This window comes from Pararge aegeria, chromosome 1 (assembly GCF_905163445.1).
Source record: "Pararge aegeria chromosome 1, ilParAegt1.1, whole genome shotgun sequence".
Taxonomy (NCBI): Eukaryota; Metazoa; Arthropoda; class Insecta; order Lepidoptera; family Nymphalidae; genus Pararge; species Pararge aegeria.
The window spans coordinates 8,809,865-8,835,318 of NC_053180.1; the positions used below are offsets into that span (position 1 = coordinate 8,809,865).

The following is a 25,454-nucleotide window of genomic DNA, read 5'->3' on the forward strand; positions in this document are numbered from 1 at the left end:
TTGAATGAAGGCCTGACTCAGAATTACAAATAATTTTAGATCAACATTGACGCCAAGTGGTTCACGGCCAGGATCCAGACCAGGTTCAAGGACTGGATCGAAGCCACCATCTAGACATGGATCAAATTTATCTCTAGACAGCACAGGTTTGGACTTATTTAAGTAGTATTTATTCTAATTACATGTCTTTAAAATCGAGATAAAATATGTTTTTTTATCCTATATTTTTTAGTCTTCTTACAGACACTTATTATACGTTTTTTAATGTAAATTATCTAATGTTTGTAGCTATGATATTTATATTTATAGATTGAGCTACGAAGTTTAAGGTTCCAAATGCACTCCAGTCTGAGAAAAACGTCACATAACAAAATCAGTTAAGCGAGCAAATGTCATAATATCTGGTCATCTTTTCAGACGAAGTTTTAACTCCATCTCGCATACCTATGCGGAAAGTGACAAGTACGCGTACATCTACAGCCCGAGCGGCCGCAAATGCCAGTAAGTTGGGAGTTACAACACCCAATGGTGGATCCCGCCCAAGAACTCCTACCGGATTCCTGACGCCAGCAAGCGGAAGGTACGTTTGTATTAGTAATATCGAGATTTATATAGATATACCTCCATGAAGAAGAAACCAAGTGAAACGTAATTTTGCTCATATTAGCCTTTATAAAAAAAGATATAAGATATTCTAAAATTATTAATTAATATTATATAAAAAAAGTTAAAATAATGCGCTGTCTGAATTAATTGATGCTTGAAACGTTTTAACTCTTCATGTCTTAAATTAACATTAATGGTACCACTACATACAGAACTTTGCATTGTCACTGCGATTAATAGTGACTATAGCATTGTGGCATTCAGGATGTGTGTCGCAGCTGCGATCACTTTGGACAATGCAACAACGCGTAGTCAATTTGTTATTTTAATAATATTGATGGGTATGGGCAGGTTACCTAGCGGGACGATGTACCGCACATCCAGTATTCCGACACTCTCACCGGTGCCGGCGTTAGTAAGGTACTTAAAATGTTTGAGGGTTTGTCCGTGTCTTGATTGCAACAGCGTGGCATTACGATCGCAATCTGTTTTTTTAATTAACTTTAAATAATAATATATTAAAACTCGGGCTTGAAATTTAGACTTTATTTTAAACTGATTGATTATAAACAAATTGCGATCGGATTATATAAAATCATTCTTCATTGAGAATACGCCACTTGGCTTTTAGAGGTGAATTACTGCGTAGTACTGGCTACTGCATAGGTTCTGGTTCTCTTTACAAATATTTGAAAAAAAAAGATTTTATGTCTTGGTCATGTGGTGGTGGTGCATTAAGGGTCTAGTAAATATAAAAAGGTTATTCCTTGCATGCTTCAGTGGTGAACTAACATAGCCAACACATTTTAAAGAGTGGTACTTCTAACAAAATATATTTTAACAAACTTATATTATGTAATACAGAATTATAATTAATTTATATTTTTCCTTTTCACATGCATCAATTACGAAACTGGATAAACAAAATATAGTTCAACACATTCCCAGCCATCTTCAATGGCATCTGAACCACCCAAATCCCTTACTCATACTCATCCTGCATTCCAAATCCAGGGACCTACCAAAATTCCTGTGTACGTCGGAACCAGATCGCAACGAACACCATCTGTGGAACGAAAGTTTAAAACTACCCGTAAATCTCAGTCTAGAGATGCTTCTCAAGATCCTAGTCCTATTTCCCATGATCCTAAATCTGACCAAAGAAGTCCAGAAGATGATTCCTCACTGTTCAGCATATCAGGAATGACCAGTGACAATGAATATGAAAGTAATATAAGCGAGTCGAGCGGAGAAGCATCAAAGCCAACCCAACGAGATATCAGAGGGTACAAGCTTCTTAATTGTATCTTTGTTTTGCCCTTTTTTAATCTCATCGATTTACATTTTTAAATCCATCTTTACATTAGAGCTGCATTTAGTCATTTGCTTGTCTAGTCTTTTATATAGCGTATAGTTTCATAAATCACGTCATTCCATAAACATCTTATATTTTAATTTGCTTACGTCATTTAAAACTTTTTTGTTAAATATATTAATGTTTTAGTACAGTAGCGGTTATAAAACTTAGTATTAAGTTTACTACCGTAAACATAAAAGATACAAGTACTCGTATAACATTTTTCACGTAGCTTACACATAATAATATATACAAATAAAACTAAATAGATGCGAAAATATATTGGTGGCTAGTTGACTGAGGATCCTAAAGAAGTATTTCTGTACTTGTTTGTTTACAATAGATACAACGAATCAAAAATATTGAAAGTTAGAAGTTTTACGTTGTAAATATAAAACAATTTACTATATACGACGCTTTTAAAAACAGTCTCATTAAGATAAACACTTCTATTCCAATACCAACAGTGTTAGCCTCTATTTATTTACTTATGTATATTTTTTGCTTTGTTACTAACAATTTATATTTGTCCTTTTTTGTTGTTGCATGTGCACTGTAACGTTATTTTAAGAAATAATATTAAAAATAATAGCCCATATGGCTATTATAATTATTTAAAGATTAACAAGACTTTTTTTAACATTAAGGTATTCTGACTATAATGTAATGCACAGTTTCATGATATGCACTAACAACAACTAATATAATTCTTCTGTTCATCTATCTGTATCTAATCTTTCTTCCGTCTTTGTGCTTCGCTAACATCGACATAGGAGTGGGTCGTTTGCCTTCACCGAGGGACAAACTCCCGGCAGAAGTCGCATACCGGTGCCTAAGGAGACAAATAGTCATACTAGGTAAAACTTAGTTTTGTAGCTTTTTGAGTTTAGTTTTAGTGTTTTCTTTTTAATTTCTACAGTTTGGCGTTAGTTTAAGGGTCTTGAACTTTAGTGTGATAAAGCTTGATGCATGTTTTCTGCATCTGGATGACAAGTTGGTAATTAATTTGACTGTTTTAGACAACGGACGCCATCTGGAAGTACTACGCCAGTGCGCCCTGGGCAGCAGACTGCCGCGTCGCGCCTGTTGAGGCGGCCATCTGATGCCACGGACAGCGGCGCACCGTCTACTCCTGTCACCCGACGTACATCTGCGTCAACCACAAAAACCACGGAGAAACGAGAACCTTTTCGACTATAGACAAAACAATTTACAATTCAATATCATTCCCGTCAGAATTTCGTCATATTGATAATGTTGTAATTATTTTCAATGTGGCGAAATTTTGTTTCGATTTTTTTTAATAACGTGTAGTCTGCTGATCGCTTTGATTTATTACTTGAAATATAATCTAATGCTGTTTTCGCAAATTTGTATTTTTTATTTGTAAGCTAGTGTATGTTTAATATTGTTACATGCGTTCAAATAAATCAGAGCGTCAGCATTAGCTACACTTTTAAGTGTCGATGAAACGATTATATTACTAACAGTAAATTAACCCATTCGCGATTTAAGCCAAGCTTGTATAAAAATTGCGATGTTGGCTTCTAATAAGTAACAACTATAGATTGTAGTAAAACATAAAGTCTGCACTCGTTGCCTTGTATACTTATTTTCTACGATCCCTGCCACTTTACACGTTGGATTTTTGTGCTTTCAGTATTTATTTACTGATCAAATTGATTTAATTTTTCTGTTTCATTGTGAATACTTTCTTATTTATTGTCAAAGTTGCCATAATTGTTAGTGTATGTTATATACGTATTAGTTCTACTAGGGACAGAGAGTGTGATTTTGTAAACGTTTTTGTATTTTTTTCGTTTAGGGACCATTTTGTTTAAGGAATATCCATTTGTAGGCAATTACCGGTTACCACATTTACTTAGAAGCATTTGCATATAGTAACGCCAGACTATATGCTTTTGATAAACTTCTTAAAGATGTAACTGGTTAATATTTGAGGTGATAATAGAGTAATTATGTTCGTTTGTAATGCACAATCATATTTCCTCTTATTTTGATATGTCCATTTGATTTTCTTTATAGAAGAATAATAATTTATAAACAATCGTAGGATTTTACTTTATGTATGTGATTATTTATATACTTAAGCACAATATATTTATTGTGGTCGCAATAAAAAAAATCATTGAACTGGTAACCAAAATTTGATACTGTCGAATTACGCCAGAGTCGTATGGATCTGTTTATGATTACCAGAATTTTATCACTATAAGAAATTCCATAGCGGACTTTTTATTTTATTTAGTGCATAACTAAAGAACACATTGTCTTCACAAAAGACATTTACTTAATAAAGCTATATTATGGATAACATTTTTTATAAATAAAAAGAGCGCTTTAATATGTAATCTTCCCTAAAAAGTTAACCAACACTCACATTTACTTGTTATTTTTATTATAAATCTGACTAAGAATAGGCCTTTATTATTAGAAATATTGTAAAACTATTAATCTGGTCATTTTTATTTAAATCATTGTTGTATTTGTTGAATGTAAAATCAAAGCAAATTTACTAAAAGCTTACAATATTTTTTTGTATAAAATTATGTATCTGTAAACTACTACAGTTTTTAAATCTCATAATTGATTTCAAAATAAAAAAATAACATTAATTATCTTATTTCTTTCATTTACCTTTTATACTTAAAGAACTTCGTGGTTCTTAGACCCTTGAAATTATAATATTTGCTGAAATTAAATTATTTGATTACCGATAAAAATTATACGAAGTTTCCCTGGCCTTGAAAAAAAGTAGATGGAAAGTAGATGAAAAAATTTCTATTAATTGAGTTTGTTTCACGCTAAGCTTTGCTAATTAATTTACTAAAAGAACTAGTCAAGAATGTAGCTTATGCAAGTTAAGACACGCTATTCGGTCATAGTTATTATTCTGACCAGATATTCGTAAATTGGCAATTTAAATTTATTGATTTGAAATTAAAAATTGGTCTTGGCAGAAGACAGTTGTCATTGTGTAAAAAATAACGTTACACTACGGTAGGTAAGCAATCTGAATAACGTTCAACGTATGGAATTAATTAAAAGTTAATTTAGTTTTCGTATGGTAACATTGCAACTGACAGTGACAATCAATTGAGCTTGTCAATAGAGATGTACACTTGCAAATTGAGTAGAAATTCATCGATTTGTAATCTATGCATTGATTATCTAAAATGAAAAGATCTGATGATTGGTGATGTAACTTATTTGCCTTCTTTAGAGATATAGATTTATGAAAGTATTTGGAAAAACTTGTGTCCTCTAAACACTAGCTAGAAAAAAAAACTGTTGACATGGCGGAACATTGCCATCATATGGTTTTTGTTCATCGCACATTGCTTTCTTACAATGTTTCCCCTAATAATAATAAATTTGAATAATGTCCAGTAAATATGTTAACTTTATGAACTGTCATAGTTGAACTGTCTTGTGTGGAGCTGGAGCGTTTTATAATAGTGTGTGTGTACCATCCCCCCTCAGGAGATTTCAACTGACGCGATTTGAAGGTGAAATATCAGCCAAAATTCCTGCTCTCTTTTTAGAAAACTGTCATCCCGACAATCTTTATCGTACGCTCTTCATTGAAATAGAAAATGCATTTAATAAAGTATTTAATATTAAATACATAGATTTTAATAAAAAAAATGAGGTTTAGTGATTGGGCGACTATAGGCATTAACAAAAGCAGGGATACGTTGTATGAGCTATATGATAAAAAACAATACAATCAGACTCCAACTTTCCTTGAATATATAAAAAGTTACTCCAAAACATTTAAAAATGTTTGTAGACTAGCTAAGTCGCTATACATTAAAGATCGGATAGTAAAATCTGAAAACAACCTGGAAAATTGTTAATAATGAATATGGGAAAACTAAATCTCTGTCTAACTGATACAGAAGTTGCAAGTACTTTTGAAAACTTTTATTAGAATGTTCCTATTTTGTTAACAGCTTCACTAAATTCCTCGCCTACTGCAGCTCAGATTTATTAAGAGGCAACATTAATGAGTGCAACGTTTTATTTCATTTTGAACATATAGATGCATCGGATATTATTAAAAACTTCAAGTTGTTAAAATTAAAGAAAACAGGTGATATATGGGGAATGTCGGTAATGGTAATATCTCATATTATTGACGTCATTGCTCCTCTTTTAGCCATAATTTTCAATGAATGTGTTGATTTAGGTACTTTCCCAAACCTAATGAAACATAGTAAACTCATTCCTCTATTTAAATCTGGTAATAAAAATTATTTAAACAATTACAGACCTATCTCAATCTTACCAGCTCTTAGTAAGATATTTGAAAAAATTATATTAAATCAACTTTAATCACTTTAATGTAAAAACCTACTACACCCTGAGCTGTATGGCTTTACTAAAGGACGCTGCACAACGGACGCAGGCGCTAAACTTATAAAACATGTTTATGATGCCTGGGAATGTTCACAGAACGCCATGGGGGTTTTTTGTGATTTATCTAAAGCTTTCGATTGTGTTGATCATAAAACCTTGCTTCTTAAGCTAAGCCACTATGGTATCAAAACGTTGCACTAAATTTGGTTGCCTCTTATCTCAGCAATAGAACCCAAAGAGTTTGCATAAATGATGCAAAGTCTCAGGGTTTAAATATCTCAATGGGTGTCCCACAAGGCTCGATTTTGGGTCCCTTTCTATTTTTGGTATATATAAATGATCTACCGTACCACGACAGCGGTACATGCGACATTGTATTGTTTGCAGATGATACATCTCTAATTTTTAAGACTGATAGGAGTAAATATAACTCTGACGAAGTAAACCGTGTTATGTCGCATATGTCGCACTGGTTTACAGTTAACAACTTACTTTTAAATGCAAAAAAAACAAAGTGTGTCGAATTTATCTTACCAAACGTAAAGAAAATTGATAAAAACAATGATAAATGGTGAATCACTAAAAATAGAGACTTCCACAGTTTTTCTGGGCGTGACCTTGGATAATAAGCTACAGTGGGGTGCCCATATAGATTCACTAGCGGGTAAACTAAACTTGGCTGCCTACGCAGTCAGAAAAAATAGACAGATTACTGACGTTGAAATAGCTAGGCTTGTTTATTTTGCGTACTTTCATAGTGTTATGTCCTATGGAATCTTGTTATGGGGTAAAGCAGCTGATATCGAAACTATATTTATTTTGCAGAAAAGAGCTGTACGGTCAATATATAAACTTAAATCACGCGAATCCCTCCGTGAGAAGTTTAAAGAAATAGGCATCTCATCTCACCAGGACCACGATCTTCAGTGATGAAGGAACGACCATAGAGAGAGAGAATATGATTCCTAAGGTGATTTTGGACCTACCAATGCATAAGTTTAAGAAATCTGTTAAAACACATTTATTACAGCGAGGTTACTATAAAATTGATGAATTTTTTAATGACAAGGTTGCTTGCAAGCATCCGGCTCCGCTTTCAGCTCTCACAAGATAGAAAAATGAACGTTAAAATGTAAAATGTAAATTGTTGATGTTGGAAAAGAGCAACTGCTGAGTTTCTTGCCGGCTTCTTCTCGTTAGAATCTGCCTTCCGAACCGGTGGTAGAGTCACTACAAACGGACAGACTTGACGTTTCAAAAGTACCTATATTGGGCCTACTTGAAATAAATGAATTTTGAATTTTGAATTTTTTTGAATTTTGAACATTTGTTTAAATTTTTAATAAAATGTTAACTAAAAAAGATTACTAAATTTTAATAATGCGATGTACCATCACAAGTCGAAATAACTCGGTGAAACTTCATTATATCCGACTGATCATATTCATCTGTCAGCCCTTTGATTGTTTCGTTCAGATAAAAAATCAGAAATACAGTATTAAGATTGGATACTCGTACAAGTAAGTAGAGCATCATCATAAAATAAAGTAATATATTTTAATGTAAAACACATTTTCACAGAAGCCTTACGGTGCGAAGTGCTTGCAATATTACGCTTGGGTTTACCTGTCAAGCTATTAATCAGCGATATTTTTGAGATCGTTGTTCTTACTACCATATAGCAAATACCTACCTATTTAAAATCATTTGGCACCTAAGATAAAAGTTAAGTTTCTGTTTTCCAAATATTCCTTAACATCGATACTCGACATTAATAAACTATCGATTATCCAATTATAAATTTAGATACGTATGTCAATTAAGCCAATTACGATAAAGAGAAAAAAAAACCCCTATTGAAATGGCTATTTTTAATCTGTGATATAGCCAATGACATCCAAAAAAAGCAATCGTATCGCAATAGTACCTCTAACTCCATGCCTCTACACTCCATACGCAATAGAGAATTAATGTCAATTGTCATTTAAAAACCAAAACAAGGACAAAGTTTAATTATCAACAATCTAAAGTAGGTACCTACTTAACGAAAATACGTTATTATTTGGCCAAAAATAAATTAAAAACTACTAAGAAGATTCAAATTATGGTTAAGTACAACATGGACGGTCCAGCTCGAGATCATGTTATGAAATTGATTCAAGAAAAAGATAAAATAGAGAGTGAAATACGTGAACAAAATTTGGTTCTGGAGGAAAATAATGTTGGAATGCAGGATCTACTTGTTGATGGAGACGGATTTCCTCGCAACGATATTGATATTTATAAAGTAAGACATGCCAGGCACCGCATTGTTTGTAAGTTTCTTTATTTTTAAGTATATAACGTTTGTTACAAAAATGACTAAGCATTTTTCGATGTGCCATTTCCTATCATTGAAGAATCTGACTGAATTCTGTTTATTCTGAAATTGTCTTTCTGCGCACAATTAAATACTTTACTTCGCTTTAAATCTATGTGTAGAGCAGTCTTGTTGAAGGATTTGGAGTGTAAGAGTATTACACTAAAAGTTTAAACTTGACCAACATTAAATGTTTTCAGTACACTTTTGAGTCAGCCAAAACACCCTAATTGATTCCCAATATGTGACTTTTTGAAGTTACATGCTTTTTAAATAATTAAATATAACTGTAGGAAACCTGTATGCCTGTGAGTCCGCCATAATGTTCTCAATGGTGTGTTCTCCACTAATCTGCTCTTGGCAAGCATATTGGACTTTAGCCTAAACCCTTCTCATTTGGAGGTCAGAGTCCTGTAATGAGCCCATACTGGGTTGATAATGGTAGTGATATCTATTAACTTTATATTTTCACTGCACTGCAGTTCTGGAACAAATAGAAACAAATACCATATGGTATTGATTCTGTTTTATTAACATTGAGAGCACTATTGTACCATTCAAGACAATTTTTAAGCCTGACCATTTATCCTATGAATTATGATATGAATAGATAATGATGGTATGTATTATTTAATGTGTATTTTAGAACTTTATGTATTTCATCGGAATGAAATTGACTCAACATTTAAACTCCAAAATATATTTATTTTATTATTTCAAACGCAATGAAATCCATACTAAAGCAAAGAAACCACTATTATAATTTGAGGTGGATTAACATTCTATGATTTATAAAATTTACAGGCCTGCAAAATGACCATAAGAATATTATGAAACAAATAGAAAGAGGGCTGGGTGAGGTGCACTCACAATTTCATGCAAACAGTGCAGGGACATCAAGAAATACTGAATCTCACAGTGAGCACACTAACGGTTTTGCAGAAGTCTCGCACAATGGCAATGCAGAGTCACATCCCGGTACAAATGATCAGAGTTTTGCAGTTATTGCATTTGTTCAATTGGGTTCTCCTGCAGATATGGCGGTGAGTGCTTATAACATTATGGCTCCTCTTTGGTTGAATAGACTTCAACAAACTATGGACATAAGTAGGTATACATGTCAGTTTTTACTTCTCATTTTCGTTTTTTTTTTCCCGCTTACTTTTCTATCTGTATCTATAACATAATCAAGCTAATGAATGCTTTTATTGGTATCATGTGTTACACCTATAATTGACAAATTATAATTTTATAATCTCTTAGGCACAGTTGTGTACTATGGTCATAGAAGTAGGTAGTCTTGGGTTTAATCTCCGGCAGTAGAGAATTGGTTGAAAGTGGTATTTTGCCTTGTAGAAACCGATAAGGGTTATGGGTCATATATAACAGATGTACTTTGTGGAATTTAAAGTTATAAAGTGAGCATTAAGCATAATTGTGGCAAAGAAACAGGCAAGTGTGCACAGTATAATTTCTGCAATCTTTAAAAACCAAACCAAACAGATCTCTAAAGTGTAGTAAAACTACACAGGTTTCACTGCAACACCAGAACATCCACAGGTGATATTGACTTTAGCAAAATCATAAATTATACACTGATTTACCTATTCTTTGCGGATAAAATTAAGCAAATTAAGCTGAATTTTCATTGAACTGCTGAGTTTCTTGAATAGTCCTCCTTGCCAATAACTGTTAAAATATATGTTTTCTTTATTAGGGTCTTCATGAAAATGATGAGCTTCTGGAATTTGGAACAGTCAACACCAGCAACTTCTCAGATCTAAACCAAGTGAATTACCTTGTTCAGCACTCTGTTGGTCAGCCGATACAGGTGCGAGTGAGAAGAGGCACACATATATTGAGCCTCACTATTGTACCTAGAATATGGACCCACCCTGGTTTGCTGGGCTGCCGTATTGAAAGGAAATCTTAATAATTATTCTTTTACATATTAATGTTAAATGTTTTTGTATATTAAAAAATATGTATATAAATTATCTTTATTTTTGATTAAAAAAGCAATTTTAGTATACATCTCTAGAAATGGCTGCAACAGTTTGGATGAAGTTTTGTATTTACACTGTTCTCACTTGTCTTATAATGTAAAAACTTTTTATCACTTTTATGATTAGTATGGATTAAGAATATAAAAAAAACAAGTTAAAGGAGATTTACTTCTCGTAAGGTGTGCTTTTATTAATACATAATAATAAAATTAATAATTTTATTTTTAATTATTTTTTCTCAATAAATTTAATAAATTTACACTAAAAAGTAATAAAAAGATTGTTTACATTATAAAACAGGTAAGAAAAAATAACCTTTAGATATGGTTTAAATTTTTAAGTTTATCTAGTATCTATGGTTTAAATTATTAAGGTATTTTGAGTTTTATTCAAAAAGTCACCGTTCAAGAATAAATTAAGGAATTTTGGCTATCTTGACTCACAAGTGTACTCAAATTGGCTCACACGCAATTGAGAACATTATGGTACTCGCAGGCGTGCAGGTTTCCTCACGATGCTTTGCTGCACCGTTTAAGCAGGTGATATTTTAATATTACCTACTTCTGTTAAGAATCTTTACAGAATTTTTATATTACCTACTTCTGTAAAGATTCTTAACAGAAGTAATATTTCAGACAGTCAATAATAATATTAATACATTTAAGATTTTGTTATTTCAAACTTCGTCTCTACATGGAAGTGTGTAAATTGGACCAAATAATAATAAAAAAAAAACTTTATAATTAAGATGTATTTTACTTAAGATCTTAATAATTATCAGTTCTACGAATTATCGAATGACATAATAAATCACAAAGTCTTTAATAAATAACATCAATGTACATTTAAATTATGCTGTACGTAGCCATCTTTCAGTAAGTAAAGTTAGGCTGCCCGCACAAGTCATACGTCACAAAATTCTTATATATAAAAACTATAATAAATATATATACAAAATTATAAATACAAATCGACTAATGATGAATATTACATGTGTTCGTATTGAAGAGTTATGGTAAAAAATAATGTCAATAATATTGATTGTGGGTGGGAAGCCCTAAAAAAACAAAACATTTAAAATTTTAACAATATCGTAAAAAAATAACATTTGATTTAGAAATATATCTTGTGATGTATGACCATAGCTTTCGATCTCTTACGCCTCTCCTCTAGTTCTTCCTTCCTGATAAGTTCCTCTAACTTCGTCGCATCGATCTTTTTCATTAACTCCTCTATAGTATCGGATTCTTCTTTTTTCTGTTTCTCTTCATCAGGGTACATGTATTTCATTGAGATATCGAAGTATAATTTGTCATCCACCAAACGGTAATCGGTTTTGTTGATAGTGCCTTTGATGCAGTCATGGTAATGGCAGACAATCTTCTCTTGATCGTGAGTTTCGCAAGATCCTTAATATTAAAATGAATAGGTAAAAAATAATGTAAAAAGTCATACAAGTAATGTAAATTATTAGTCGCTGATATTGCTAGATTCATAAGACGCAGTTGAAAATGGGAAAGAATAATTTAACTTTTATGGGCATCGAAAATACATGGAAGGACAAAATTTGCAATAAAACTATTTACTCTTTATAAAAAAGTAGCTGTTTTACTAAGTTTAGGTAATTGTTATTTAAGAGTAGTTCTATAAAATTGACATACAATACGAATCGACAGTAAGGACAAAAAACGAACACGCTTTCGCATTTATAATATTCTGCTACTACTAAAAACACGTGTTGTTTATTGCAAACTAGTTTTTGTAAATTAAATAGGGAAACTTGCTAAGCACCTGGTCTCTGCACTCGAACGGTCATCACAGCACGTTCTGGAGTCATGTTCTTGAACTTCACGAGATAGCACGCCAGCAAAGTGCCCGTGCGACCGCGCCCGTGCCGACAATGGACACCTATAATCTGTTTAATAATAATAATAATAAATAATAAATGCTTTTAATTCAGGCCAAATACCCACATGACAAAAAACTTAAAACAAAGTAAAATTGCAAATAATACAAAAAAAAAATTAAAAACAATATTAAAATTTAAAATTTAAATAAATATCAAACGACAATAACAAATTAAAATTCAAAGTTTAGGAAGATTAATTAAACATCAACATACCTACTCGGCCTTAATTTTTGGGAATGTGGATCTTGATTGAAAGAGAGAGAGAGAGGAAGGGAGGATTGTCACTAAGATGTAGGTGCAAATTAGTAAGTACAGCATATACTCACTAATTTACACCAAATGCGGGACGAGTTTAACTATTCCCTCTATATCACACGTAACAAACGGGCAACCGGAAACGACGGCTTAAAGACTTCTCCGAGGCATGGGATTGGAATTTTGCCAGATTCCTAACTTCGGGTAGGTGCTGAGTTTTTTTGACCTGGAAAAACAGGATCGAACCTAACAATTTTTGTCCCTGTATTCCTCGTCATCTGTAGACGTACTTAGATTCATTAGAGCAATGAGGCCTCCTAGGTAGCTAAATAGACCTGATTAAGATCATATTATGATTAGGTATTTGAACGATAGTAAAATCTTTTTAAACTTATTTCTGTTACTGTCCGGGCTATGGCTAAACCGATTTTGACGGGACTTAAACAGGCAGGTACTGGTATATGCAGACTATTCATTCGGAAATCCACCCCTAAGAGGGGAGAAATAGATTTTTTTATTTTAAAGTTAACCAAGAAAGATCACTATCATGAACCTGACGAGACGAATAAATAATTTCTTAAAATCTACTATTATGAAAAGGAACTGCTAATAACTGGGATAAATATACTTTGGTAAAGAGGCGAAGAAAATTGCAATTCGACCTTCGTCTTGTCCATTATTCAGGATCTAGTAAAAACAATGACATACTTACATGCCCATTAATATCAGCTCGTTCACAGATTTCAATGAACTTTATTATCTGTCGCAGGGTCGGAGCGGCGAACTCTTTAAATCGTATCTCCGTCCATTTCAATTTTCTTGTGCATTCTAATATGGGTGGAATCTTTTCAGGCGACAGGGTGATTAAGTGATTTATGCCCACATCTGCCAAATAATTCAAGTTGGCCACGCTTTGCGGGCAGCCCATTCCCGCTATTTTGTTTTCGACAAGCCATGAAAAATTGTATGGTGGATAGAGTGCTTCTTCGACCTCGATAGGCTGTTTAATTTCTTCCTTTGCTTCGACTTGCTGAGCCATTTCATCTGAATATTTGTAAAATAGTTTCGCTAGCTTCACATTTGTTCTACTTTTTAGGGTACTCATTTTAAATATCGACTTTATATATTTTTTGCTTATTTTTTAAAATGGAGAATTTATTAGTTTTTTTTATTAAAAATGTTTTTAATCCATAGATAATTTTATAATTATTTTAAGCACATCACTTCGAAGCTATTCACTCAGCCGTCATCACTTTTAATTTATAATGCGAACATTGCCAACATAAGATTTTAATTTTGCTATTTTTGACCTAGTCTTTCACCGGGAGAGATTTACCAGACATTGAAGACTTGGTGTTTGGATTTACGCCAAGTTTTTAGTATTGGCAAGCGATGGATTTGTGACATTTAGCCTAAACACTGCCAATCTGAAATAATTAGGTTGTCCATTTTTAGAAATTTTATTTTTAGCAGTCGATTCGTTTATATGTATAGTCTTTAGGTCCTAGGTTTCGGGTTATTATAATAGATTCATCATCGTCATAAAAACCGATGTTCTAAATAACCAACCTAATACTTAAGATATCAAATCTCGTTTAATAGTTAAGCGTTTGCTTTACTATTAAACGCAAAATTGGTTTATTAGGTACCTACTCGCAATTCGTTAGTGCGTTAATAGTGGTATCGTACCTAATCATTGAGACGTTATTCATAAGGATGATGAAGCAGGTTAATATAGGAAGGTAGGTTAGTTGATAAATAAAAAACAACGTCCTACTTCTGGTAATATAGATGTTGCTGAATACGCGCCAAATGAGCTTTAACAAATTTACTAACTGGGTCACAGATTTAATTTAATCTTGGCCGAAGATGTTTAAAATTAAGTATGCCTGTTCATTTAACATCATGAAATCTTGGTTTTTCGGTTTAGCTGGTAAGCGTGTATTAAAATCATTGATTGTATCAACGTAAACAGTAGATTAAATACATATAAGGTAAATATTTTAGTAACAAATAATAAATTGAATCGTATTTTCGTAACTCTTTATTAATCTTACTTATTTATTATTATAGTCGACATGAAAAATAATTATTTTAATGAATCCTGGATAGGATAGGATCCGACAAACTCATGACCTTTCCGAATCTAGTATTGATATGATAAAGTTTATTGATGAAATATTCAATGGAATCAAGAAAGAGAGAATCTGGTTTCCACTGTCTTTGCCTGGAAATGCAATGTAAGTAGGTACTTACCTACCTATTCTATAGTTTTCACAAAAAAAGTTTTTATGCTGCTCTTGCGCCTTCAAATGGAAACCACTTGTATTTACGTAAATCTTTTTGCAGGTTTGTGTTGTTATTAGTTACACTTTATAACTATTTGAGAAAATGTTATATGTTTAATGTACGAGTATGTCAGCGAAATTTGAGTAATCGCAGATTAGGTATAAACAACCAATAATTATTAAGGAAAAACGGAGTTTTTCATTTATTCCCGTTGATTTTGAAAATCTAGGTAGGTACGTATATAAAACCGTACTTTAACCGGTTTCTGGCACGCGTTCACTGTTAAAAAAGGTCTGCTGCGTTTTGAACAATACGGCTACTACCAACCAGCGGGAAATTTTACAAAAATGTTATTAGGTACTGTAAGATTTCTGCTATGGAATGAATTGCAGTGCGGTCCGTATATCCGCGAGTATTAGTAAGACTATCACATTTGTGCGCTTATCTATACTATGTTACTTACAGTTTCAAACCTTAACGTTTGTCTATTAATTGTTATAACTACAAACATTAGGTATTTAGTTAACTGTTTTCACAACCCTCTTTTAATTGACCAGGGGTCGAGATTCTCTATAACTTTCAAATCCTTTTATTGTGACGTCATAACAGCCTTGTAGGGCGTGCCACGAGAGAGAGTTATGTCTGCCTATTATCTCGTCTAACTCTATAGAAAAAATACGAGTAGCGGATAGAGATAATTATCTAGTGGAGCGCTTGCTAGCCCTCCAGGAATGGGGTGTTACCAGATCTACGAAACTTAACTTTCTTTTACGTCATTGATAATATTCCTTGGCCCTTTACTTGTAGTATGAATTGCACGTTATCTTAGAATTGGATATATATGAATTGGATCTTATTGGACTTGTTTTTAAATCTCAAATTCGTCAACACTACATCCCGAGCTCTTAGTGGAACGTTTGTAAAGTGTTAATCTGTACAGAATGTACGACGTCAAAACAAAGAACATTAGAACTATTTTACTTTGTCGTTATTGTGTTTAGATCTTCGAAAACTATTACAATTTAGAGCGCACCTATCAGTCTAACCTACTGGTTCTGTATGACAATGAAATCGTAAGTATGTGCTACAAGACGTACATTTTGCAACATGGTTCACTTAGATACCTTCAACCTTGGTATGAAAGGTAATACAAAAATTGTATTCTATTCTACTTTGGCACTATAGATATTGGTTAATTATTTATAAGGACCTATGTGCTGGCCACGGGACCGTTGTTCAAAGGCTTGCTATATAGGTACTTATGAGTATTTCGCGCGACGTGATTTCTGGCTTACAATATGAAGTCATATCGAATTAAAACCCTTTTTCATAGGTTACAATTTACATACGTGTGCGTTAAAGATGATACTAGCTTTATTAACGCGACTTATATCCTACTTGGCCGTAACACTAAGTATATTTATTGAAACTAGGTACCTAAATGTGTAAAAAAAAAATGTGTTATTGTTTATAACTAAATCCTATAAAGCATTCTTCGTTGTATCTTTAGCAACTTCTATAAACTCCTCCATAACTTCGCCGCTGACGCCAAATTTCAACGGGTTGTTCTCTGTCAGATACTCGAAATATCTGCCAACTGCTTCCTCTTGTTCCTCGAAAACTAACGAACCTAAGGAACGTGCGAAGAGTTAAATATTATTAGGAGAACAATAATAGTATGCGGTAGGTATAGTAGTAGAGCTTTTAGTAACAGCTCGTCTAGGAAAGTAGCGACCGCCATGCTTCATCATATCAACCGATAGACGTCCACTGCTGGACAGTGGTCTTTTGTAGGGAGTTTCAAATTCCACGGTTTTGTGCCGTTTGGATCCATCGGCTCCCTGCGACGCGCCTAATGTCCGTCCACCTCGTCGGGGGTCGACCAACGCTGCACTTACAAGTGCGGGGCTGCCATCCCTCCTCCGAACTATGTGCCCCGCCCATTGCCACTTCAGCTTCGCGACTCGCTGAGCTATGTGGGTAACTCTGGTTCTTCTACGGATCTCCACATTTCTGATTTAATCGCCCGCTGAGTGACTCTGAGCCTTCTTATAGTAGCGACCATGTTTCGGAGTCATAGGTCATCACTGGCAACACGCACTGTTCGAAGACTTTGGTCTTCAGGCACTGAGGCATTTTTGACGAAAAGATTTCACGAAGTTTTCCGAACGCTGCCCATCCGAGTTGGATTCGACGGTTCACCTCCTTCTCGAAATTGGACCTACCTAACTGGATCGTGTGTCCTAGGTATACGTCGACAATTTTGAGTGCAGTGCTCTCAACGATTACCGCCATGGTTATTGCTGTGTGTGTGTTTCGGTCTCAAGGGCATGGTTGCCGGTGTGAATACAGGCAGTTTTAACACTTATACCTCAAGTTGATGGGCATAGGGCTCCACTTTTTAGGACGTGTTCCTCGCATGCCCTGCAAAGTGTTGCCGTGTTTATAGGCGATTGATTTTCTCTTACAATCATGAGCCATCTGCTTGGTCCGTAAATTATAACTAAAAAAATGTAAGTTATTGACTTTATCAGCGCCACGGACGCATGTTGACGTATTGGTTTGTCCATTGCATACGCATGCCAATAATATAACATCTCAACAGCTAAAGCTTGAGTTTCCCTAACCCGCAATCAGTAACTGAAATAAAAGGTTTACCTGGACGGATCATTCGGATAACGTTCATAGCTTGATCTGGAAGGAACCGGTGGAAATGGACCAGGTAGCACGCCAACATCACGCCAGACCGGCTCCGACCCTGCCGGCAGTGAAGCCCTATGACCTGCAGATATCATTGCAATCTATAAATTAACTAGGTATTGACTACCGAACAAATGTTTTGACAACGAAAAAACAACATCAACAATTGTTTAACAACTAAAATACAAGAAATAAATATTTTCTACAAAATTTTTTAGTCGCTGTGAAGTAAAATGTAAAATTACCTACTAAGTAACCTACTTTGTGTACGGTTTATTTTTTTATAGTACTCGCCTAACACGGAAAGCACCTAGTAATTTTTCCTTCCATCTCTCCGGTAAATCTTTACCAAATTAAAATGGGACTCTGAAGTGTAACTTAGCAAACAAAAAAATATTCATCAAATTCGGTTTATAATTGGCGGAAAAATCAAGTAACAAATAAACGAAAAAAAAAAAACTTACAGTTGAGATTCTCTCAATCCTTTTCATTTTTAAAGTAAAATCTATAACTTGCTATGTTTAACTTTATTAATTTTAAACTTGTTTCGGGCTTGATCACCAGGCCTGGATATTATGAATAAAAAGTTGATGTGACCTTAGATGGTACGCGCTTGTCAAGATGATGCTCGTAAGGATTTTGATACCCGAGCACTTGAAAGAGTTAGGAAACAACGTTTATTAGTATAAATATTTAACTCCTACAAATAAATAGTTTACAGATACGAACATTCTTAATATTAGTCAATTATACGCATTAAAAACCTGCACCTTAATAAGAAAAATAAGCACAGATAATATTCTCTCACAATGACGATTTCAAACAAAAACATACGCAAACTATCTAAGAAAACGAAAAACTAAATTTTACTATCTAAAGCTAGAACCAGTTATGAAAAGAAAAGCATACTGTGTGAGCGAGTGCTGTTGATCAATAATTTACCGGAGATAATCGTTAACACTAAAAGTTTACCAATATTTAAAAAAGTATTATTGTACATGTACAAAGTACCGTTCAGTTAAGCTAATGTGACCTCTCCCTTATAAAACGATTTGTATTATTGCCCGCTAACTTTTTCTTTAACTACCTGCAAAAATTTTTACCTTTAAATAATATGTTACATGTGTAGCGTACTTTGAGATTTTGTATTTACTAATTTTAAAATATTATTGTATACTCTTGAGAAATAAATGTCTTTGAACCGAAACATAGACTGCGGAAGGACACTGCCCTTTGCCACGCGGAAGCTCGGAAAAGTAAATAATATTTATATGTGAAAAATATTAAATACGTGAAAACTGTAGCGAATTAGTTGTCAAATGAGGCGCTACATTTTATTTTTGAAGTTGCTGGGTATGTAAGTATGAGATGACTTTACTTTATGATATAGGTACATATGTATGGGGTTTACTCCGGTCCTGTCTAACCTGACCTTTAGAGCTTAATCAGTCTTTCTTTGTAATTTTGCGAGATTTACCACATACAGTTAACTAGCGGCTGGCAGTGATAGCCTAGCCAGTGGATCTTCGATTTCGATCCAAGGCACGCATCTTACTTTTTGGAGTTATGGTGCGTTTTAAAGAACAATTGAACATCACTTGCTTTAAGGATGAAGGAAAACATCGAAAGGAAACCTGCCTCTCAAAGGCCCGTGAAGTCTAAACATCCGCACATTTCCAGCGTAGTGGGCTACGGGTTGATAGTGATGATGACATAAAATTCCGACTTCTTATTTATTTTTGAGTGGATATATCAACGACTTCAACTTTTTGAATTGGGTAACTTTTCAATAATAAGCTGCCTAATTTTTCTTTGAATGAATTAAGTAGGTACATATTTATATCTCTTACAGAGCTTAGATAAGTTTAACTTTTAAAAATATTAATGAACATCGAGTCAACACCCTGTTCAAATATAAACGGTTAATCAGTCATCAAGCAGATGTCCAAACATCGCCCACACTCGCCTGATTGGTGTCAATGACACAACACCACACGTAGGTTATCTGTATTGTATTTGTATACCTAATATTACCTATCTATTTTGTCTAAGTATACTTAAAATATATTACACATAAATTATAATTGTCGTGTGGTGACGGCAGATCAAAATACAGTGGTCACCATTTCTCCTCTTCCCGCGGGTGTCGTACGAGGCGATTAAGAGAACAATAGCGGAGAACAGGCAGCGGTGTCCTCTGTGCTACTACTACTATCTACTGCGATCACCAACCGTCAGCCCAGCGTGATGATTATTGGCAAAGCCTTCCGCTGCAAGAGCCCTTTTAATTCAGCAGTGGACTGTTATAGACTTGGAAAGTTTTCTATGGAGAAAAGACCAGAAGGTAAGGTACCAGTGGAATTAAACTGTTAATATATATTATAATTCCATTTTATAATTCTTAATGTGCGGTGATAGCCTAGTCGGCTGTACTTTCGGTGGGACCGATTTCGCACAGCACGCACCTCTAACTTTTCGCAATTACGTGCGTTCTAAGCAATTAAATGTCACTTGTTACGCAAAACACCGTCAGGTAATATTGAGAGTTCACTAAAAAGGTCGAAAAGTGTGTGAAGTAGCCAGCGTGGTGGACTGCGAATTTTGAAAGCCGTGTGCTATATTGGGCTGCTAATGGGTTCATAATAATGATGAGGAATACGCAGTGAACAGATAGTTGAAAGAACTACTTACCTCACCATTTTTATCCGCCCGTTTACAAACATCAATAAACTGTCCAATTTGTTCCACTGTCGGTGCTTGAAATTCTTCTATTGGTATCTCAGTCCACTTCAACCTAGGCATGTCGTCCACTGGGGGTTTTTTGCCCGCTGTCAGTGTTACCAGATGAGTTATCCCCTGATTGACTAGAAACTTTAGATTCTCTATATGTCTTGGGAAGGCCATGGCTGCCAGCTTTTTGGGAATGACCCAAGAAAATTTCAATGGCGGATACGCATCCACTTCTATTTCCGGAAATGGATTTTCCGGAATAATAACTGTTAAGTCATTTCTGTATTCTTTCTTCGCTCCGGCTAAATGTCTATCGTCCTCTTCTGTTATGTCTTCTATCCTAGTGTACACGTGGTAGTATTCCTCAGCGACCTCAGCCATTTCTTTTTTTACTGTTGCAAAATATATTTTTTTAATTTTAAATTACTAAAGGAGTTTTATTTTTGTAGCAGTGAATGGACAATATATGATACGAACAGATACACTTCTCGCATTGGCAACTTTCACTCTTGACCATCGAGCGCGCTTTTTGTGTACAAACTGACGCTGTACTGTGAAACTTGGCACGGTCCTCGCGATTCTGGAGGATGTAACATTTATTTCTGGAGACCTTGGCCATGATACCTATGCTGACAACAATTTTCAGGTATAATTTTAGACTTTATTACCGGGTAATACAGCATAATAAAAATATTTATTTTACTTTTCGGATGAATAAAGAATGCTTTAGACACGCTGTCTTGCCAACCAATCAAATAAATTCACTTTCGCGCGTAATTTCTTCCGTGTCGCTTTATTATCTATTTTCTTATTTTAGCTGGTTACAAAATAAAATAACGCATTTACGCTTGGTCTGAAGATTTTAGGTTATAATTAAAATTATTTTCGAGGTCGACAAACAACCTTCGACGCAAAATAAGAACGAAGTACTTAATAAAATACGGCAAAATCTTCTAATGGCTACGCTTTGTGCAAGCATAGATATGACATCATTCACACTTGGTCACCAATCGCCTGCATCAGTATCAGATTAACTTAAAGTTTGTACATAGTTATTTGTTTTATATACTCGTATATAAGTATAAAACAATAAACATTTGAATTTATTATATAAAATAAATAATTAATAAATAATTATTTATTTATTACATTTTATTATATTTATAAAATAATATAAATCTGAGCTCTTTTAATGGTGTATGATAGACCGTACGTAAATAGGTATTTACTTAATCGGTTAAAGGTGAACATTAAACAAATAAAGTATGCAATTGACATAGCTAACTTAATTTTATAGTTCTATTTCATTTGCTGCAACGTCACTCGGGGTCAGCTGAAAATCAGCGTCATGCAGGTATCTTATGATGCACACGGCAAATGCTGAGCTGTCTGGTGTTACAGACAGTCATTCTGTAACTATATTAATATAAGAAGTAATGTTTGTAACACTTAACATGTATAAATGAATTTTATTTCTTTTTGACACGTCATGTAACCTACCTAATAGAAATTTTAACCTGGATTCAATCTTTTAAAAAATGCCAACCCTTTGGTTAAATATATATTAGGTATATCTACAAGCTGTTCTGTGTCCGCTTTTTTTTCTTTGTTTGCTTTCCTGGAATTCAAGTTTTCTTCCTTTCAACTAACTCTAATCCCAAAAATCAAAGGGAATTGGTTGCATAATTAGGGAGCAAAAGAAGGACAAACAAACAACTTTCGCATTAATAATATAAGAAGGTTACACTCCAAGGTGTTCTGTACACGGTCTTAAAAATATTCGAAATATTTTTAATTCATAATTTCTACGCTTATGGACCCCATACCGGCCATCGTTGACTTCCGGGGTTGATATAAACCACTTTTGGCTACCACCTACATGGCTTTTATTCTATTCAAGTTACTACAACTTATACACATCTTGTCGTATGAGAAATGTCAATATTCCGATTAAACGGTATACTATTTAACCTACCTTCTTACTGACGTTGATGCATTATGCATAAACTAAATCTCATTAACTATATAGTGATTATTTAACTGCGATCGTGATATAAACATGCTGTGGAAATGTACAGTGACGATCGACGGAATATAGAAATGTGGGAGACCTTGTGCCCCAATTTAGATTTATAACTCTAATAATAGGTGTAGTGCAGTCGTTACTTGCCATTAATTAATAAACGCGTGCGTACGTCTGTCAATAAAACTGCCAAATAAACATCTAAACGATAAATAATCTATAGATTATTTAACTTGTTATTATTTTTAAAATATCGTACTTAGGATCATCCTTAGTAATATTATAAATGCGAATGTCTTTTCTATTTGTACTTCCTTTGCGCCTTAACTAAGCAACCAAATAACTCGATTTTAGCCAGAGTTAGTTCATAGGACGGAGAATAACATAGGTTACTTATTATCCCAGGAAAACCGACGGTTCCCATATTTGTATAAATAATAAACGCGGTCGCGGGCAATAGTAATAAAGATGTAAAGACCAAGAAATACTAACTCATAGTAGGTACCTACCTATTTTCTTTTAACTGATCAAAAGGTATTGCCGGTAGGACTTAAAGCTCCGAAACATGGTTGTTATCTATAGAACTCATTAAGAAAACTCGGTCAATCAGCGGTAATGGACAAAGCCTTAAAGGAACCTTCCGTAGTAGCATCTGATGCTTATATAGCTCAGCGAATTGAGAAGCTGAAGTGGCGGTGAGCGGGGCACTTGAAGCTTTGCGAACCGATGGAGATAGGGAGTCCCAAGATGACGGAGTAGCTACCATAAATTATTATTAAAATAGCACCAGCACAAAAGCCACACATGAGCGTGGAGTGTGGAAATGCTACAAAGGAATGCCCAGCATTAGACGTCCATAGGTTGAAATTATGATGAATGTTTGCTTTACATACTTCCTTAAACAACATGTGAATTAAAAACAAAAATAAAATTAACCAATAACTCATTAGCTTCAATTACTTTGTCCTTATGAAAATTCTGGTTGGAAACTAAATAGTCTATTTCTTCAGGATCATTAGCCGCGGCGTCTTTTTAAAAATGAAACAGAAATTAGTGCGAATGACCTGTTCGAAAATGATGTCTAGTACGTTCTTATTTGTATTTATCTACTTAAACGTAGGTAACTTCCTGTTTATCGCAATGGCGGGAGATTCTAAAGAGGGTAGCACCCGATAGCTACTCCAAATATTATAAACTAGCACGTATAGTTCGCACCTTACTTGGCTGGAATTTTAGGGAAATCCCCGACCGAGCATATGTATTTTGGATTGTCGTATATTCTCTTAAAGTCAGCATGTTCATTGATAATTAATTCATAAATTTGTTAGGGTTATTTTTATCCCCCGAATTTATACCTATAAATTCGGTAGGTAGAATTGTTTCCAGGTAAATTAGAAAATAAAAATCAGATCAGAACTAAAAAATTATAATATTTAATTACATACAACACAAGTGTATACTAACTAGAGTGTAAATAACTGTATTATTAACAATAATAATCATTTACTATAACATTTTTGGACCATATACATTTGAGCCAATTAGGAAATTCGAACCGAACCGCCGCAGTACCTAGGAAAATTGATTGCAAGCTTAATTTATAGGATCCAAGAGCGTTAGCAAATACTACTTACAAATCTTGGAAGGCCCGTTAATTATAGTATAAATGGTTGCTAAAATTAAGCATGCATTCAAAATTATTTGTGTGCAGATTGCGGCAGTTATTAGGTTCTTTTAATAAAATTTTGAATTTAACGACCAAAGAATTTATATTACCGACACTCTAAATATATTTGAATTAAAAATAGTTAAGTACATTCAAATGGGAAAAATATTACTGATTATCATAGTAAAAATGTCACAGAAAGTGTAAAATATCACTAGATTCATAAGAAACACACGAATCAAAATCTATATACATATATCTCTAACTTTAGCTTCTTCAAAATAAAGTTATTGGAAAGGTTTTTCATTCTACATATGCGATTTGCATTAGATATGAATGTGTTAGAAACAATAAATTTGATAATGCTTTATAATAAAAGTAAAATAAAAGTTCATAATAAGAATAAAAAATATAAAACCTGTAACTATTGGAAAAAAAGATGTAATCTTCAACTGTAAGTGATGGTGAATGGTATTTATATATTTATAACATGATCTTTGATATGTGCAAAGATATAATACTAACCTTACGCTCTAACTACTTAATATATGCCCTTAGTTACATTAAATATCCTTAAAAACTAAATTTTTAAATTAAGCTCCAATCATTAAAATACTTTGATCTAGATTCTAGACGATAAACCTGTAGAATTGTAGAATGTGTAAAACATTTGATTGAAAAAAAAAAAAAAAACTCAAGAATCCATATCTGGAGCCTGCGATATTGAAGTTCTATGCAATACAAGAACTTGTTTCAATTTGAACCTCAGCGTCATAGCAACCAAAAACCCATGACCTTAATACTGTAATGAATAAGTGAGTGTTTTGATATATATTATTTGGAAATAATTCCAAAAACACGACCGTTCCAGAAATTTTACAAAGTCGTTTACGCTCCTTGATCCTAAACGTCACTATGTTATTTTGTCTTTACCTCCAGATATGTCATCAAATTTCTTATTAATTGCAGTAGAGGTGGGAGTTCTAAATTGTGTTTAGTAATTTTTTAAATAAATTATTTTAGGCCATGAGACAGCACGTTTGATGATCGGTAAAATATATATATCTCATAAAGCTTCAGTAATTAAAACTGCCAAAAGGATCCAAAAGTTATAAAAAAAAATTATGAACGCTTTTGATTGAGTAATTCATTAAAATATCTATAGAATAAT

The 25,454-nt window shown here is 33.7% G+C and overlaps 4 protein-coding genes and 1 long non-coding RNA gene across 35 annotated transcripts in view; 3 read left to right on the plus strand and 2 right to left on the minus strand.

The window, feature by feature from the left end:
• Positions 1–4,537, plus strand: part of LOC120627239 (dystonin) — a 257,601-nt gene extending 253,064 nt beyond the window's left edge. For 16 of the 31 annotated variants that reach the window (XM_039895292.1, XM_039895161.1, XM_039895238.1 and 13 more), the window contains 6 exons: positions 40–146; positions 418–580; positions 958–1,026; positions 1,539–1,892; positions 2,737–2,820; positions 2,983–4,537. In XM_039895292.1, the coding sequence (XP_039751226.1) occupies positions 40–146; positions 418–580; positions 958–1,026; positions 1,539–1,892; positions 2,737–2,820; positions 2,983–3,163 (958 nt within the window). In that variant the 3' untranslated portion in view covers positions 3,164–4,537. The remainder of the gene's footprint in view (positions 1–39; positions 147–417; positions 581–957; positions 1,027–1,538; positions 1,893–2,736; positions 2,821–2,982) is intronic. The other 15 variants (XM_039895364.1, XM_039895361.1, XM_039895213.1 and 12 more) reach the window with 10 other exon arrangements.
• Positions 4,538–8,252: 3,715 nt separating this feature from the next.
• LOC120626852 (26S proteasome non-ATPase regulatory subunit 9) lies at positions 8,253–10,876 on the plus strand. Its single transcript, XM_039894631.1, has 3 exons — positions 8,253–8,661; positions 9,510–9,748; positions 10,423–10,876. The coding sequence occupies exons 1-3, from the start codon at positions 8,451–8,453 to the stop codon at positions 10,636–10,638; spliced, it is 666 nt and encodes a 221-aa protein (XP_039750565.1). The 5' UTR covers positions 8,253–8,450; the 3' UTR covers positions 10,639–10,876.
• A 567-nt stretch (positions 10,877–11,443) lies between these two features.
• Positions 11,444–14,856, minus strand: LOC120627229 (dual specificity protein phosphatase 23-like). Its single transcript, XM_039895113.1, has 3 exons — positions 13,588–14,856; positions 12,503–12,626; positions 11,444–12,120 (listed from the first exon to the last, which is right to left on the minus strand). Exons 1-3 carry the CDS (start codon positions 13,978–13,980, stop codon positions 11,825–11,827), a joined length of 813 nt encoding a protein of 270 aa, XP_039751047.1. The 5' UTR covers positions 13,981–14,856; the 3' UTR covers positions 11,444–11,824.
• Positions 14,857–15,726: 870 nt separating this feature from the next.
• On the minus strand, positions 15,727–21,227 carry LOC120627221 (dual specificity protein phosphatase 23-like). The gene is made up of 4 exons (XM_039895100.1): positions 21,072–21,227; positions 20,556–20,986; positions 17,823–17,946; positions 15,727–16,794 (listed from the first exon to the last, which is right to left on the minus strand). The coding sequence occupies exons 1-4, from the start codon at positions 21,211–21,213 to the stop codon at positions 16,646–16,648; spliced, it is 846 nt and encodes a 281-aa protein (XP_039751034.1). The 5' UTR covers positions 21,214–21,227; the 3' UTR covers positions 15,727–16,645.
• On the plus strand, positions 19,975–21,603 carry LOC120627232. Its single transcript, XR_005658901.1, has 3 exons — positions 19,975–20,208; positions 21,044–21,240; positions 21,412–21,603. It is a non-coding gene; the product is annotated as an uncharacterized LOC120627232 (long non-coding RNA).
• Positions 21,604–25,454: the final 3,851 nt, after the last annotated feature.

What these genes read in the sequence shown, in the direction of transcription:
- LOC120626852 (XM_039894631.1), top strand. Translation starts at nt 8,451, where the DNA reads ATGGTTAAGTACAACATGGACGGTCCAGCTCGAGATCATGTTATGAAA. An exon ending in TGCCAGGCACCGCATTGTTT is followed by an intron (nt 8,662 to 9,509) that starts GTAAGTTTCTTT and finishes TAAAATTTACAG; the next exon opens with GCCTGCAAAATGACCATAAG. An exon ending in GTTCTCCTGCAGATATGGCG is followed by an intron (nt 9,749 to 10,422) that starts GTGAGTGCTTAT and finishes TTTCTTTATTAG; the next exon opens with GGTCTTCATGAAAATGATGA.
- LOC120627229 (XM_039895113.1), bottom strand. Translation starts at nt 13,980, where the DNA reads ATGAGTACCCTAAAAAGTAGAACAAATGTGAAGCTAGCGAAACTATTT. An exon ending in GAGCTGATATTAATGGGCAT is followed by an intron (nt 12,627 to 13,587) that starts GTAAGTATGTCA and finishes ATTATTAAACAG; the next exon opens with ATTATAGGTGTCCATTGTCG. An exon ending in CGTTCGAGTGCAGAGACCAG is followed by an intron (nt 12,121 to 12,502) that starts GTGCTTAGCAAG and finishes TTTAATATTAAG; the next exon opens with GATCTTGCGAAACTCACGAT.
- LOC120627221 (XM_039895100.1), bottom strand. Translation starts at nt 21,213, where the DNA reads ATGGCCAAGGTCTCCAGAAATAAATGTTACATCCTCCAGAATCGCGAG. An exon ending in CCAATGCGAGAAGTGTATCT is followed by an intron (nt 20,987 to 21,071) that starts GTTCGTATCATA and finishes ATTTTGCAACAG; the next exon opens with TAAAAAAAGAAATGGCTGAG. An exon ending in TATCCGAATGATCCGTCCAG is followed by an intron (nt 16,795 to 17,822) that starts GTAAACCTTTTA and finishes CACGTTCCTTAG; the next exon opens with GTTCGTTAGTTTTCGAGGAA.